The sequence below is a fragment of the Diospyros lotus genome, chromosome 14 (assembly GCF_014633365.1).
Source record: "Diospyros lotus cultivar Yz01 chromosome 14, ASM1463336v1, whole genome shotgun sequence".
NCBI lineage: Eukaryota > Viridiplantae > Streptophyta > Magnoliopsida > Ericales > Ebenaceae > Diospyros > Diospyros lotus.
In genome coordinates this window covers 28,019,991-28,035,121 of record NC_068351.1, presented here as the reverse complement: position 1 = coordinate 28,035,121, position 15,131 = coordinate 28,019,991, and the positions used below count along the sequence as shown (strand labels likewise).

Genomic DNA, 15,131 nt, shown 5'->3' with positions numbered 1-15,131 from the left:
AGTCCTCGGGATCTGCGCTTATAAATACTTGGTCATCTGGAAGAAGGGACTTTCCACTTTCGATAAAATCTAATATCATTTATTGCTCAGTAGCTACTTTTGTTTTCATCTGTTACTGACTTAGACATCAGAGGTTCTCTACGGATAAAGAATCCCCTAGCCTTCTAATTATTGCTTGTGATCGTAGTTTACCCAGAAGGAGTTATTGTCTTTCTAGAATGAGCAATTGTCTTCTTGGAACGAACAATTGTCTTCCCGAACCAAGTGCTTTCTTCTCGAAGTGCCAGCCAGCCGGATTAGTGCTTACTTCCTGGAGTGCCAGCCAATCGGATCAGTGCTTTCTTCTTTGTGAGTTGTCCAGCTAGGTCAGTGCTTTCCACCCGGGGTTTTTTCCAGCCAAGCCCCTTTCTTTCTCCTAGAGTTCATCCTTTATGAGTCACTGTTTTTCCTCCCAGAGTCTATCTTCCTAGAGTCACTCCTCTCCTCTCGGAGCCTTCTCCTTCCTCCTGATGAGTCCAACCATTTGGAGCCAAACCTCTTCCTCGGAGGTCTGTTTTATTATCAAGAGGCATCTCATGAATCTTGAAACCAGACAAACACCGTACATCTCCCACAATTATAAATCTTAACCATTGTATTTTGACAACAATAAATTGTGATGAAGTTTTATGACCATCACTTAGGAAGAAACCTTGATTAGTGGAAGGAAGAGGGGTTTGGATAAGGGCGATAAAGGTTCTTTGAAAGAGACAAAAGGAGAAAGGAAGAGAGTTGTCAATTGAAGGCAGTCATCGACGTGCAAGAAAGGAGAGAGAAAGAGAGATGAAAGAGGTAAATGAAAATTTTTAAAATATAAAATGATTGATACAAATTAGATAAATCTTAAAATAATGTATAAAATTTACCTAAAATATTAATTGCATTTAAAAGCAACCCTGGAACGCAAATTGGCATAGTACGTAACGTGGGAGCTACATACAAGACAGCCGGAAAGGTTCTGTTCAAAGGAACTCACGTGGGTAAAACTTTGAAGTTTGAAGGAAGTGTGACTGTGAGGAAAGGCAAGAGGGGCAGCTTGGTAAATTCAGGCGACAGCACGAAGCCTGGTTTTAGTCCCGGGCAGTTGACAATCTCTGTCTCTCTCTCCTTGGAGTTTGAGTACATGACGTGAGTCTCTTGATTCAATTCATGGGGGCTTCACTTTTTGACATTTGCACATGATTGATGTGCACTCTCCACCTTCTCCTTCTTCTATTCCGCACCCACCGCTACCCAATCCCAGATTCAGCAAAAATCCAACCATATTAAAGGCCAGAGCTTCCCCTGCTGCAATGCAACTCTGTTTGTCCATTTTGCGGAGAAAGAAGAAAACACCATGATTTCTCGTTCTCGTATTCTTCCACTATTGCCCACTTGGGTTTTAGCCAGGCCAGAGCCGCATCTTCCTTCTGCTACAAAAATGGCGGCTCTTTCTCCAGGTATTCCTCCCACAATGCCATTCGTCTTTCTGTTTCTGGGTTCTTGTTCTCTCATCACTTCCTTTCGTGGGTCAATGGCTAGTGTTGAAATTGACACTCAAAGCAAATGATTGACCTACTATTACTTTCTATTACTGGGATGTGAATTCTGAAAATCAGGGTCTCCAGAGGTAAGAATGGTGCACCACCAGGACTCGAACAAGAAACCTTTCGTAGCATTGATCATTTCTTCAGTTCTCGTTTGTGGGATTTTGTTGTCTCTGTTCTCTTTCTGCATCTACAGACGCAGAAACTCCAAAACAGCCACCACAAAAGAGCAACAGGGCCAGGGTACTTGTTCTTCACGAAACTTCGCTCTGTGTTCTTTTGTTTTATTTAGGTTTTTGCTCATTCTCCTCATACAAATTTCAAATTGAAGAGCCTGGAAAAGGGATTTCACTAGGTCCGGTTTTGGGTAGATTCAGCTCTTTGAGAATGGCTGGTAGAAAGGGCTCTGTTGCCTTCATTGAGTATCAATTGTTAGCGGCTGCAACAAACGATTTTCAGGAGAATAATGTTTTGGGCGATGGTGGAGTTGGGCGTGTCTTCAAAGCGCGATTCAACGATAACTTGCTTGCAGCTGTAAAGAGATTAGATGGTGGAAAGAATGCTGGAAGAGAATTTGAGGTAATCCTGACCAGATACTGATCTATTTCTACTGTTTTATGCTCAGTGCTTATTAGTTTCCAGTTTAAATTGCAGAATGAGGTGGATTTGTTAAGTAAAATGCAGCATCAGAACATAGCTTCGCTATTGGGTTACAGCATTCACGGCCAGACGAGGTTTCTGGTATATGAGATGATGCACAATGGCTCTTTGGAATACCAATTGCATGGTGAAATGTCTTAATATGCCCAAATGATATAGTCTAGTCTGAATTCATTTTCTGCTTTTCCAACTCTAAAATTTGATTGACATCTTAGGACCTCATAATGGATCGGCTTTAAATTGGAACCTCCGGTTGAAAATAGCTCTGGATGTTGCAAGGTATGCCATTCTGCCAAAATCTTTTTACCTGTACATGTGACTCTTCTCATATTGAGCTGCGTGATGAACCTCACTGGTGTCAACCAGAGGATTAGAATTTCTTCACGAGTGCTGCCACCCTCCCGTGATCCATGGAGATTTGAAGTCATCTAATATTCTGCTTGATTCCAATTTCAATGCTAAGGTAAAATACTATAGAACTTGTTTGTGTTGTTGCCCATCAATTTCGGTTTAACAGATTGGTGCGTCGCAAATTGGTTTTCCTTGTTTCAGCTTACTGATTTCGGCGTAGCTATAGCCTGTGGAAATCATAGCAGGGACAATATAAAGCTTTCGGAAACTTTGGGATATGCAGCCCCAGAATACCTTCTGGATGGTATGCCAATAATTCATTGTGACTATTAAACTATATTAGTATTTGACACGAGCTTGGTAGCTATTAGTTAGTTGAAATTTTTAACTTGTTTTTGAATTGCTTGCGTGCCCTTTAAAGTTTAAACCTCTTGCAATCATTTATATGTCCCATTTTAAGTTCTAAGTTTCATCCTTGTTCTGGTATTTTTCCTTTCTGTAGAATTTGTTTCCTATATGATGATTTGTAATATTCAGAACATAGTTAATGCTTATGTGTCTTATGGTAATCACTGTGCCACCCACCCACAACAATAGAGGGACCATAGAAGTAAAAGGGAAAGGTGAAGAGAAACCCGCAGAATAACATGATTCGGCTTATTGTGTACATCCAGAGCCATGATTTGACTTATCCAAAATCATGGCAGTTGTCTGTGATGGGTACTTACCAAAAAAGAAAGAGAAGATTTAGCTTATTGTTTACAATGTCAAAAACAAATTCTTTGCTAAAATCTCATAGCTCTATTCCCAAATACACAAAATTTCTCAAGCACGAAGTATGAGGCTTACAAGAGAAAATAATAAATGTAACAGTTGTATGGATGCCCTATTTCTTCCAAATTTGGATTTGGTCAATATTTCGGCCCAGTCCACGAATTCTAGCAAAGTCAACTACTACATGTGCAGAAGTACAGGAATTGAATAGTGAAGTAGTATATCAGGGCTGACCATGAGATTTTTGGGGCCTAAGTAAGCCCATAAATCAAAATTTTATTGGGGTCTTAGACTTTCAAGACTTTAGATCGAAATTTGATATTAACGGTTTACATGATTGACTTTCAAGTTTAAAACATTTAACTGAAAACTTTCAAAAGTCCAATGACTAAAGCATTAATTTTTCTTATAAAATTTTGATAAATAATGATATTTATTGTTTAGAAAACATTAAAATGTAGAAAAATTCACTAAGACATTAATTTTTTTTACAAAATTTGTGGAATTGGTATTTTTTTATTTAGCAAACATTAAAAAGTAAAAAATTTCACTAAAGCATTAATTTTTCTTACAAAATTTGTGGGATTGGTATTTATTGTTTAAAAAACATTAAAATATAAAAAAAATTCAAACATGATGATTGAGTGACTTGAACCGGTGACCTAAGAAACTTTTGATTTACAACCTACCACTCTACCAAGTAAGCTCAAATAGAATTGGTATAAATTATGTATTTTAGCATGTATTTATTATATATTTAAAATATATATTCAAAACCCAAACTTAATTTTTGGGGGCCTTCTATGGTTAGGGGCTTAGGTCGCCTACCCTCAGGGCTGGCCCCGTAGTCTTCAATCCAAGGTGATAGGAGTTCTCTACACAATTTTTCTTTTCATGGAAGGCATATTTTGCCTCTGTTTATTTATGACATGCTGTTGAATCGATGAATATGAGTATGAGATTCTGTTTTAATATCTTGTTTCCCTTCCCTAATATCATGAATCTTCTTGGTATCTTTCCCAATTAAGTTTCCATGTCATATCCCTTTAATTAATCCTCAAGTTTTGCTTGTGATTAACTGAGAGTTTTACCCTGATCTCTAATGCCTACTGGTTGATAGAAAGAATTTAAGTACTGATTTCCTTGCATAGTTTACAACTAAATTGTAAATTGTGCTGAATTGGCTGATCATATAGTTCTGTAAAAATTTTACTTGGATTATATTTTGACTTTGAGTGCCGGTTTAAAAGGAAATGCCACAGTATATGCTTTGTCTTGTCTTTTCCTTCTACAAATACTAGTTCCAAATGCAATCATAAATGTCTATATGTAATATGATTATAAAATCCATAATGGCTGGTCTAATTACTGGAAAGCAGCTACCCTGATTTCTTTCAAGATTTCTACATCTCCTAATGTCCTTAAATTTCTTTCTCTGTTGGGACTATGAAATTTCTCTTGTACTGTAGACATGACGCTTCATTATGTTTTCTAGAAATTTCTCTTGAATCTATGTTTGCCCATAAGTGAGAGTTGATATTGTAGTAAGGATGTTTACTCAAGTAGTATCGAACTTCAAATTTTCAGGTAAACTTACAGATAAAAGTGATGTGTATGCTTTTGGCGTTGTTCTTCTGGAGCTTTTGACGGGAAGGAAGCCTTCGGAGGAAACTGAATCAACTCAGAGCCATTCCCTTGTCACATGGGTAAATATCACCTTATACCCATTTATCGGACCCCTTGATACTTTAGCTGCCTAGCTACTGCAAGTCAGGAACCTTATGTCCTAGTCCTGTTTCAACAAACAGGCCATGCCTCATCTCACTGACAGGTCGAAGCTTCCAAACATGGTGGACCCAATAATCAGAAATACAATGGACTTGAAGCACTTATACCAAGTTTGATCACTAGGACTACTGCTTCTCCTCTACTTGATCATTCTTGCTGCAATCAACTTGACTAATTATCTCAGTCTGAATTCGATGTTTTTGATAGGTTGCTGCTGTTGCTGTGCTTTGTGTACAGTCCGAACCAAGTTACAGGCCTTTGATAACAGATGTTCTGCACTCCTTCATCCCATTGGTGCCTTCTGAGCTCGGTGGCTTGCTGAGAGTTCCAGGAACCTTGTCGACTGGCAGCAGCTAGTACTCGACACGAGTCATTTGACTCGCTACAGAAACTAGGGAATTGCATGGCCTACATAAACATGGATTGTTGAACTTGCAGATATATTCTTTGCCTCCAGAAGAACACTGTTCGAGTTCTTGTGTCGTTGCCACCATTGTAACCTCAAGCGTACTTCAGATTCACGAAAGTTAAGCTAGAAATCTCGTGTTTTTTTCTCTCTTAGTCCTTTTTGCCTTTTTGGAGTTTCTTTTTTTTTTGTTTCATTTTGTTTGTTTTTTTTTTTTTTTTTTTTTTTGGGTGGGATCCATTTTAACATTTGTAAATTGAATATTTCCGAGCAACAACACGAAGAAAAAAGCATTGTCACAGTCGCATTATTTTGACCATATGTTCCATAATTCATTTCAAAAATTTCAAAAAAATGCATTTCCCGATGATGTCGTGTTTATTCCTTGAAACAAACGAAGAGATGCCGGCATTTGCAAAGGCTACGGTTGTTTTTCATGCTCTTTAAATGGTAGTGATGTTTTGTACTCACAGTGTACTTCCTCTCAGTTTCCTTATCCGAGTCCTTTCTGTTTACAAGTAGGCCATTTTGCCATGAATGAGTTAGAAGAGAAACAAACAAAAACTAAGACTGAGGACCAATTTGTCCCAACCCACTAAGGAAATCTGAATCCCTTTTCGGTCATCATATGGCCAAAAGAATATTTATGCTTTTAAAATTTTACATTTTTTTCTTGTAGAACCTTGAACCTTTTATGGTTTCAAATGTGTCCCTAAACTTAGGTCAAAAACATATTTATACGCTTGAACATTTGTATTTTCTTTTTTTTGAAACCTTAAACTTTTACTAGTTCCAAATGTGTCTTTGAATTGCGCAAAATCATTCATTTAAACATCTGGCCAATAAGTGATACGCACGAGCACTGACGTGGTACTTTTTTGGCGTCTCCTTAGCTCTCGTTCTCTTTCTCGGATGTTTCCTTAGCTCCATCTCTCTCTTCGATGGTATATTCTAAGCTCTCTCTCTCTCTCTCTACGACATCTGCTCAACTCTTTCTCTCTCTAGCTATGTCTCATTTCTCTTTGATATTTCCTATGTCTCCTCCGGCTATGTCTCATTCAGCTGCGTGTCTTGCAAGAAATACTACCTCTAGATTGGCTCCATCTTCAATCCCCCCAGATGGCAAGGTGATCATCGACTCAGACACGTCAATGACCCATCTAACCCAACTGACCTATATAACCCAATCGGAGGAGATGAAAGAAATGCTAGAGAGAAAGATGGAGTTGAGGAGACATTGGAATACTAGCATGTCAGCATGCATGTGTATCACTTGCTGGGTAAGTGTTTAAATAAGTGATTTTACATAATTTAGTGACACATTTGTGAAAGTGAATCTCGCAATGCGAAAAATGCCAATATTTGGTGGATCTTTGCAAAGGTATACTAGTTTTAAAACTTTTTCAAAAGAAAAACAAATGCACAGTGGAAGCAAACACGAATCCTTGCAAGATTCGGTATCAAATATCCATATGTATATATATACAAACCAACCATGCATACGACATTTGAGAATTATACCCCTAATGGATGATGCTTTGTTGGTTGTTTGATGTCTCTCGAAGCCAAGCCTCCAACTTCCCTAAAGCTGTCTAAAATCATTCCAAACCTATAAAACTTGTGTGACTAGCCTGCCTCCTCAAATGTGGAGGACTTAGTCTGTCTACGCCTATGCTACCTTGGAATCTTTCACCGAACCCGTGCTAGGACCATCTTGATGAAGGTGAATGGAAGTTGTGTTGGGTTTTTTGAGTTTGCTTTCAATTATCTCACACCTAAGGATCAACAAAGGAAAGAGGGAGCATAGGAGAGAAGAGATCAGTCGACTTCTTTGGAGCAAGAAGAAAAAGAAGACCGAACCAGGTAAGAAGGAATGAGGAAGATAGGAGAATAAAGAATGGTTGCTGCTTTTCCAAAAAGCATCGACCGAATTGCTTCTCTCGTTTCAGCTTCTTCTACAAGCTTTTCCACACTCTCTCTCATTTATTGCCTTCAATAAGTGTCTGCAAAAGGTATTTTTAGAAGCCATCAAAGCATTTAATGATTTGATGGAAAGAAGCGACATAAAATAGAAACACGCGAGATTAATCCTGCTCTCAAAACTATCGACTATTTCTATGTACCAAACAGAAAATTGTCGACCGTTTGCTTCAACTGTTGACTGTTTGTGCTTGCATCCATTACTTTCAACTTTATTATATCTGGGCCCCACCATTAAATCTTAATAGCACTTCCATTAACTTTTAATGAAAGTAAGACTCTCACTAACTTTTAACGGCATGCCCTGTTAATTGTTAACGGTCTCCCAAACATATTGATCTCTTTTGTAACTCTTAACAACAACTGGCGTCAGTTAACATCTTAATGATGAAAAACATACTAATAAAAAAGGTTCACTAATTCGACACGTTAGTCAGTATGCGTGTGACTTTCTAGGTTGATTGCCATATAGCGATTATGATACGTCAACTCTTTGATGCCAATTGAATGCTTCAACCTACTAAAAGGATCTCTTTATGTCACCAAAACATCCTAAAAGATCATGATCAGTATCCTCTAGGGAGGACTTAGGATGATCCTAATGGCAATAAAGTCTACATTTTAGATGAACCTATTAAGAATCTTCAATTACCGTGTATTATAATCCTTTCATTGACTAACACCCCAACTGAATGAAAGTCATGGATTGATTAAACTCACAAGACTTGGTAACTATGTAAGATCTAGTATGCTATGATTGAGATAGCACCTCAAAACTCCTTCCGACATCAAAAATTCTTTTTTGATCATGCATACCGTGACCAGGGATTTTCCAATCATATTCAACTAAGACCACATAGGATGTTCACCCTCATCCAATAGAGGACAATGGATCTCATCAACGAATACCTGCTTTCATATACCATTGCACAGAGACCACACAGATCATCCCCACCTCTCACACCAAATGATTATGCTCAACAATAAATCTCCAACACCAGTGTACAAGACAATTTTGTTGCTTCTAGTCAAAATTAAGACCAGATGCACAATCAAAAACTGGTAACAGATCATCAAGTAAATGTTCAACACACACTCACATGTCTACTATCTACATCTCATGCAACATGGGCATGTGACTCACCATATATTATTGTAATCTCATGTTAATCAATGGTAGTATAGCACATGTGTTGGTTCATGATTGATAAAATCATATTCCCCTTCTTCTAATAAATTTGAGGACCAATAATACTTTTGAGAAATCTCAATCTAAAGATTTTTGTCACTTCTTAACACCAAGAATATGGATTTATTCATTGATAAAAGAGCAGAGTATGAATAAAGATATGTTATTTTATTAATTTACAAAATTACAAAATTAATATCGTTTACATACATTTGATGACATGTAAATCTAGCATTAAGGTATTAACACTAACAATTTGGAACCAAGAAAAATTTGCGGACATAAATATACTTCTGATCTAAGTTCAACGATATATTTAAAAAATCATGAAAAAATTAAAATTTCATGAGAAAAAAATTCATACATTCAGGGCATAAATATGCGTTTTCCTGTCATCATATCAACTGCCACAAAGTGTACTCACCATGCACTAATAGAAATCGTAAACTAGCGCAAATTTAGTGGTGAGAGGGTTGGGAAACATAACGTGGAAATTGTAAAAAATAACACCCCCCCCCCAATAAATACAAAATTCGTTTTTATCCCATTTTTTACAAAAAAACATTTTTACCCCCCCTCCCCTCAAACAAATAGTTGCAAAAAATAGCCATTTTACCACTTTGAACCATAACCTTTGACTTTTCAACAATCCACTTTTATTAAAAATTAAGAATAAAGACAAAGATAGTGAATTCCCAAACTATCCTCAATACAAAAAAAAAAAAATAAAAGGGTTAAATTTCTATTTAACCCTCGCAACAAACCTGATAAACCTCCACCCCTTTTTAATTATTAAATATATATGTATTATTACATATAAATAAAACTAATTAAAAAAATTTAAATATATATGTATTATTAAATATATAATTGAAAAATTGTTATTCAATGATTATTATTTAATTTTTAGATTGTAATAATAATGGCAAATCATAATTATAATAATAAATTTTCAACTATTAAATTATTATTATTTTCTAATAATTACTATTATTTTTTAATTATTATTATTTTTTAATATTTTAATAACTGGTTTGGTCTCGAACACATGTTCGGTTCCCCCTAAAAAAATAATTTACTACTAAATACATTTTTCTAATAATTATTATTTTTTAAATTTTTAGTGCTAATAGAACACACTAATTCGAAAAAAAATCAAGAAAAATTAAAAAATTTCATTTTTGGGCTTTATGGACCACAAAACCCGATGGCGAACTTTGTGGCCCACAAAGCCCGATGACGGACTTTGTGGGCCACAAAGCCCGATTTTTTTTTTTTTTTTTTTTTTTTGCAATGAGATTTTCAAAGTTGCCCAATAATAGTCTCAAAAAATAAATTATTGTTAAGAAATTACACTTTTATTCTTGAGTAAGTTTATTACCATAGCATTATCTTTGCTTTGTCCAATATTAGTTAGAACAATTGATCATGTATTGGTTGTGTTGATAGTGGATGGACATTCTCACACAAAGTGAAAGATAATGATATTTGTTGTGATATATACATTCAATTAACCTAATAAACGTAAAAAGACATCATTTTAGTGCTAATAGAACACACTAATTTGAAGAAAAAATCAAGAAAATTTTTAAAAATTCATTTTCGGGCTTTGTGGGCCACAAAGCCTGATGGGACAAAGCCCGATCTGGCTTCGTGGACCACAAGGCTCGATGGGACAAAGCCCGATCGGGCTTCGTGGACCACAAGGCCCGATGGGGAACTTTGTGGGTCACAAACCCCATTGAGAGACTTTGTGGGCAACAAAGCCCGATTTTTTTTTTTTTTTTTTTTTGCAATGGGATTTTTTTAAGTTGCCCACTAGTAGTCTCAAAAAATAAATTATTGTTAAGAAATTATACTTTTATTCTTGAGTAACTTTATTATCATAGCATTATTTTTGTTTTGTCCAATATTAGCTAGAACAATTGATCATGTATTGGTGTTGTTGATAATGGATGGACATTCTCACACAAATTGAAAGATAATGATGTTTGTTGTGATATATACATTCAATTAACCCAATAAATGTAAAAAGACATCATTTTAATGCTAATAGAACACACTAATTTGAAAAAAAATCAAGAAAATTTAAAAAAATTCATTTTCAGGCATTGTGGGCCACAAAGCCCGATGGGACAAAGCCCGATCGAGCTTCATGAACCACAAGGCCTGATGGGTGACTTTGTGGGTCACAAAGCCTGATGAGAGACTTATTGGGCCACAAGCCCGATTTTTTTTTTTTTTTTTTTGCAATGGGATTTTTTTAAGTTGCCCACTAGTAGTCTCAAAAAATAAATTATTGTTAAGAAATTACACTTTTATTCTTGAATAAGTTTATTATCGCAGCATTATATTTGTTTTGTCCAATATTAACTAGAACAATTGATCATGTATTGGTGTTGTTGATAGTGGATAGACATTCTCACACAAAGTGAAAGATAATGATGTTTGTTGTGATATATACATTCAGTTAACCCAATAAACGTAAAAAGACATCATTTTAATGCTAATGGAATACACTAATTTGAAAAAAAAATCAAGAAAATTTAAAAAAAAATTATTTTCGGGCTTCGTGGACCACAAGGCCCGATGGGGGACTTTGTGGGTCACAAAGCCTAATGAGAGACTTTGTGGGCCACAAAATCCGATTTTTTTCTGCTTTTTTTTTTTTTTTTTTTGCAATGAGATTTTTTTAAGTTGCCCACTAGTAGTCTCAAAAAATAAATTATTGTTAAGAAATTACACTTTTATTCTTGAATAAGTTTATTATCGTAGCATTATATTTGTTTTGTCCAATATTAGTTAGAACAATTGATCATGTATTGGTTATGTTGATAGTGGATGGACATTCTCACACAAAGTGAAAGATAATAATGTTTGTTGTGATATATACATTCAATTAACCCAATAAACATAAAAAGACATCATTTTAATACTAATGGAATACACTAATTTGAAAACAAAATCAAGAAAATTTAAAAAAAATTATTTTTGGGCTTTGTGGGCCACAAAACCTGATGGGACAAAGCCCGATCGAGCTTCGTGGACCACAAGGCCCGATGGGGGACTTTGTGGCTCACAAAGCCTGATGAGAGACTTTGTAGGCCACAAAGCTCGATTTTTTTTTTCTTTTTTTTTTTGCAATGGGATTTTTTTAAGTTGCCCACTAGTAGCCTCACAAAATGAATTATTATTAAGAAATTACACTTTTATTCTTGAGTAAGTTTATTATCATAGCATTATATTTGTTTTGTCCAATATTGCTAGAACAATTGATCATGTATTGGTGTTGTTGATAGTGGATGGACATTCTCACACAAAGTGAAAGATAATGATATTTGTTGTGATAGATACATTCAATTAACTCAATAAACATAAAAAAAAAAACATCATTTTAGTGCTAATAGAACACACTAATTTGAAAAAAAAAATTAAGAAAATTTAAAAAAAAATATTTTCCGGCTTTGTGGGTCACAAAGCCTGATGGGACAAAGCCCAATCAGGCTTCGTGGACCACAAGGCCCGATGGGGGACTTTGTGGCTCACAAAGCCTGATGAGAGACTTTATTATCATAACCCAATTTTTTTTTTTTCGCAATGGGAATTTTTTAAGTTGTCCAATAATAATCTCAAAATATAAATTATTGTTAAGAAATTACACTTTTATTCTTGAGTAAGTTTATTATCATAGCATTATATTTGTTTTGTCCAATATTAGCTAGAACAATTGATCATGTATTTGTTGTGTTGATAGTGGATGGACATTCTCACACAAAGTGAAAGATAATGATGTTTGTTGTGATATATACATTCAATTAACCCAATAAACGTAAAAATACATCATTTTAGTATTAATGGAACACACTAATTTGAAAAAAAAAGTCAAGAAAAATTGAAAAGAATTATTTTTGGGCTTTGTGGGCCACAAAGCCCGATGGGGGACTTTGTGGGCCACAAAGCCCGATGGAACAAAGCCCGATCGGGCTTCGTAAATCACAAGGCCCAATAAGGGACTTTGTGAGTCACAAAGCCCGATCGGGCTTTGTGGCCCACAAAACCCGATAACGATGTGCAGTTTTGAAATTTTTTTTTGTCACCCAAATTAGTACAGATTTAGAATGATATCTATCAAAATATATTCTGTTCACAATCACAATAATTCTACACAGCCTTAATAAGCAATGTGAACACAAAAATTATCTTAAAAAATAAAACAAATACAAATCAAATTGATATCTTGAGATTGAGTGAAATTGTTTGTTGGAGAGAACAAAAACTTGTTGAATGGGATTTCAGTAAGGTCGCTGCGATTGATGAAGAAGATTGAATGACCTAACAAGCAAAAAGATTAATGTATGAAGAATAACTGAGTTTTGATAGTTTGATAATGGAGAAAAAGAGAATAACGTGAATGTTGGAAGATGAGAGAGAAGAAAAGTTATATGAAAGAAATAAGGGTATTTTGGTAAAAGAGACTAAGGACAATGTGAGTTTTCTATTTTAAAATCTTATTAAGGATATTTTTGGTATCTTGCATAAAAGTGGCTATAAGGTGTAATTAGTTTGTTTGAATAGTCAAAAACATTTTTTTTTCTATGAAAAGTACACAAACGATTTTATACATTTGAATTATGTCAAATATGAATTCCTCTCTAACATAACATTAAGCAGCTTGAGTGGTTTCATCTCATATATTTTAGAGTTGTGCTATTTGTACAGAAAGAAATGTACAGAAGCTTTACAGAGACGTTGAAATGGCTAACTTATCCCTCATAAATGACCCAATTTCCCCCTCTGACTTTAATGGCTCATTACTCATGAACATTGAACAGTATCTTCAGAATTTGTCTTTGTTTTACGGTCTGTGTCCTTCCCTTGTGTAAAAATGAATGTGGAAGAAGATTTTAGAGAGAAGAAAGCCATGATTTTTTTTTTTTTATCAATTTATGAGGAAAATGTCAGAAAAATTGAAAGAAAATCCAAGACAGAGGAGATAAATTTGGAAAGAATTTTCTGTGATGAAAAAGATTTTCTTTCTTGTCCTTTCTCTTTCTCTTGTTTTTACGGTTGGAAATCAAACAAAAGCTGAACCAAAAATCTGAAATCTTCTCCTCAAGCCAATCTTCACAAAACAAAATATAATCACTTTGAATAGCCAATTTCTGCATTGAAGCAGAGAGAGAACTTGAAGAAGTTTGAATTCAATACTGATAGTTAGGTTTTATACAAGAAAATCAGATGAAACAAAGAGCAAACATAGCCCAAAAGAAAGGAAAAAAAATTCCAGAAAAACCAAACCTAAACCCAAATGAATCTCAAATTAGATGTGGCAGTCGCAACAGAGGTAGAAGAAACAGAGAGTGGCCACCAAAGCAATGACTTCTAAGACAGAAACAATCTTGAAGAGGAAGCCGTCGACGAACCAAAGCTGGAAGCTAAGTCTCTTCCATCGGAGGCTGGAGCTTCTAAACCACCACAACTATGAGTCCTTCTTCCCCAGCCACTTGAAGAAGAACGATCCTGACTTCTTCTCCATTCTTCTTTCTCTCTCTCTCCCTGTGCTTAGTCTCTACAACTGTAATGGTGATATCGGGATAAGAACGGTGGCGCTATGACTTGCCGTCGAGGAAGGGGTTGTGGAGGAAATAGCTTCTCCTGCTTTCTGTGTTGCCGAGAACGACGTCTTTGCTGGTTGAGAGAGGGTTTTGTGCAAGGCTTTGTCCTGGTTCTCCCCCTCTCTCTTCTCATTTTGATCGGATTCACATGAGACGATAAATCGCAATAAATTACACAAGAGATATCTCTAATTTCTCGCGATATCTCGGCCCTGTAAAGAATTCTGTAAAAATGCTTCTGTACAAATAGCACAACTCTATATTTTATGAGTTTAAGTGGGATAGTGTCGACGACATTAATAAGACCTCAACGTGGTGTGAGATCAATTTGGTTTGTAAGACTTTCTAATGCAAAAACTTAAACTAGAACTATTCAAGGCATATTCTCCTCCACACCCAGGGCGGCACAACTAACAGGGCAGGAGATGAGAGGTCATCTAAATAGACTACCAATTTATATAACTTCATCTCATAATCTCCTAGCAAAGAAAGTACTGATAATTTCTTGAGCATCTATATGTGAGTGTGTGTGTGTGTGTCTATAAATAAATATATATATGTATATATATGTTTGGGATTATACAAAACCAAGAATGGCATAGTATCTCACGGTAAAACCAATGGATATTCTCTCCTCCCCGCCAGCTACTTAACCGAGCCGTCCCAAACTACATTCATTTTGGATTCTGATCAGCAAGATCGAAGTCAACTCCATTTTCATGGCCTTCCCAAGTAGCTGGTTCTGCAGGAAATCCACAAAGAGGATGTTCGTGAAGATCGTCCATCCCGGTGGCCACGTCGAG

At 35.6% G+C, this 15,131-nt stretch overlaps 1 protein-coding gene across 2 annotated transcripts; it reads left to right on the top strand.

Annotated features, from left to right (window-relative positions):
- The first annotated feature begins 1,132 nt into the window (after window positions 1-1,132).
- LOC127789758 (probable receptor-like protein kinase At1g80640) lies at window positions 1,133-5,855 on the top strand. 2 transcript variants are annotated; one of them, XM_052318727.1, is made up of 10 exons: window positions 1,135-1,478; window positions 1,638-1,808; window positions 1,897-2,144; window positions 2,220-2,352; window positions 2,441-2,504; window positions 2,592-2,688; window positions 2,778-2,880; window positions 4,938-5,056; window positions 5,159-5,248; window positions 5,346-5,855. In XM_052318727.1, exons 1-10 carry the CDS (start codon window positions 1,376-1,378, stop codon window positions 5,493-5,495), a joined length of 1,278 nt encoding a protein of 425 aa, XP_052174687.1. In that variant the 5' UTR covers window positions 1,135-1,375; the 3' UTR covers window positions 5,496-5,855. The 2 variants fall into 2 exon arrangements, with proteins under 2 accessions (XP_052174688.1, XP_052174687.1); XM_052318728.1 differs by lacking the exon at window positions 1,638-1,808 and having other exon boundaries at window positions 1,133-1,478; window positions 1,858-2,144.
- Window positions 5,856-15,131: the final 9,276 nt, after the last annotated feature.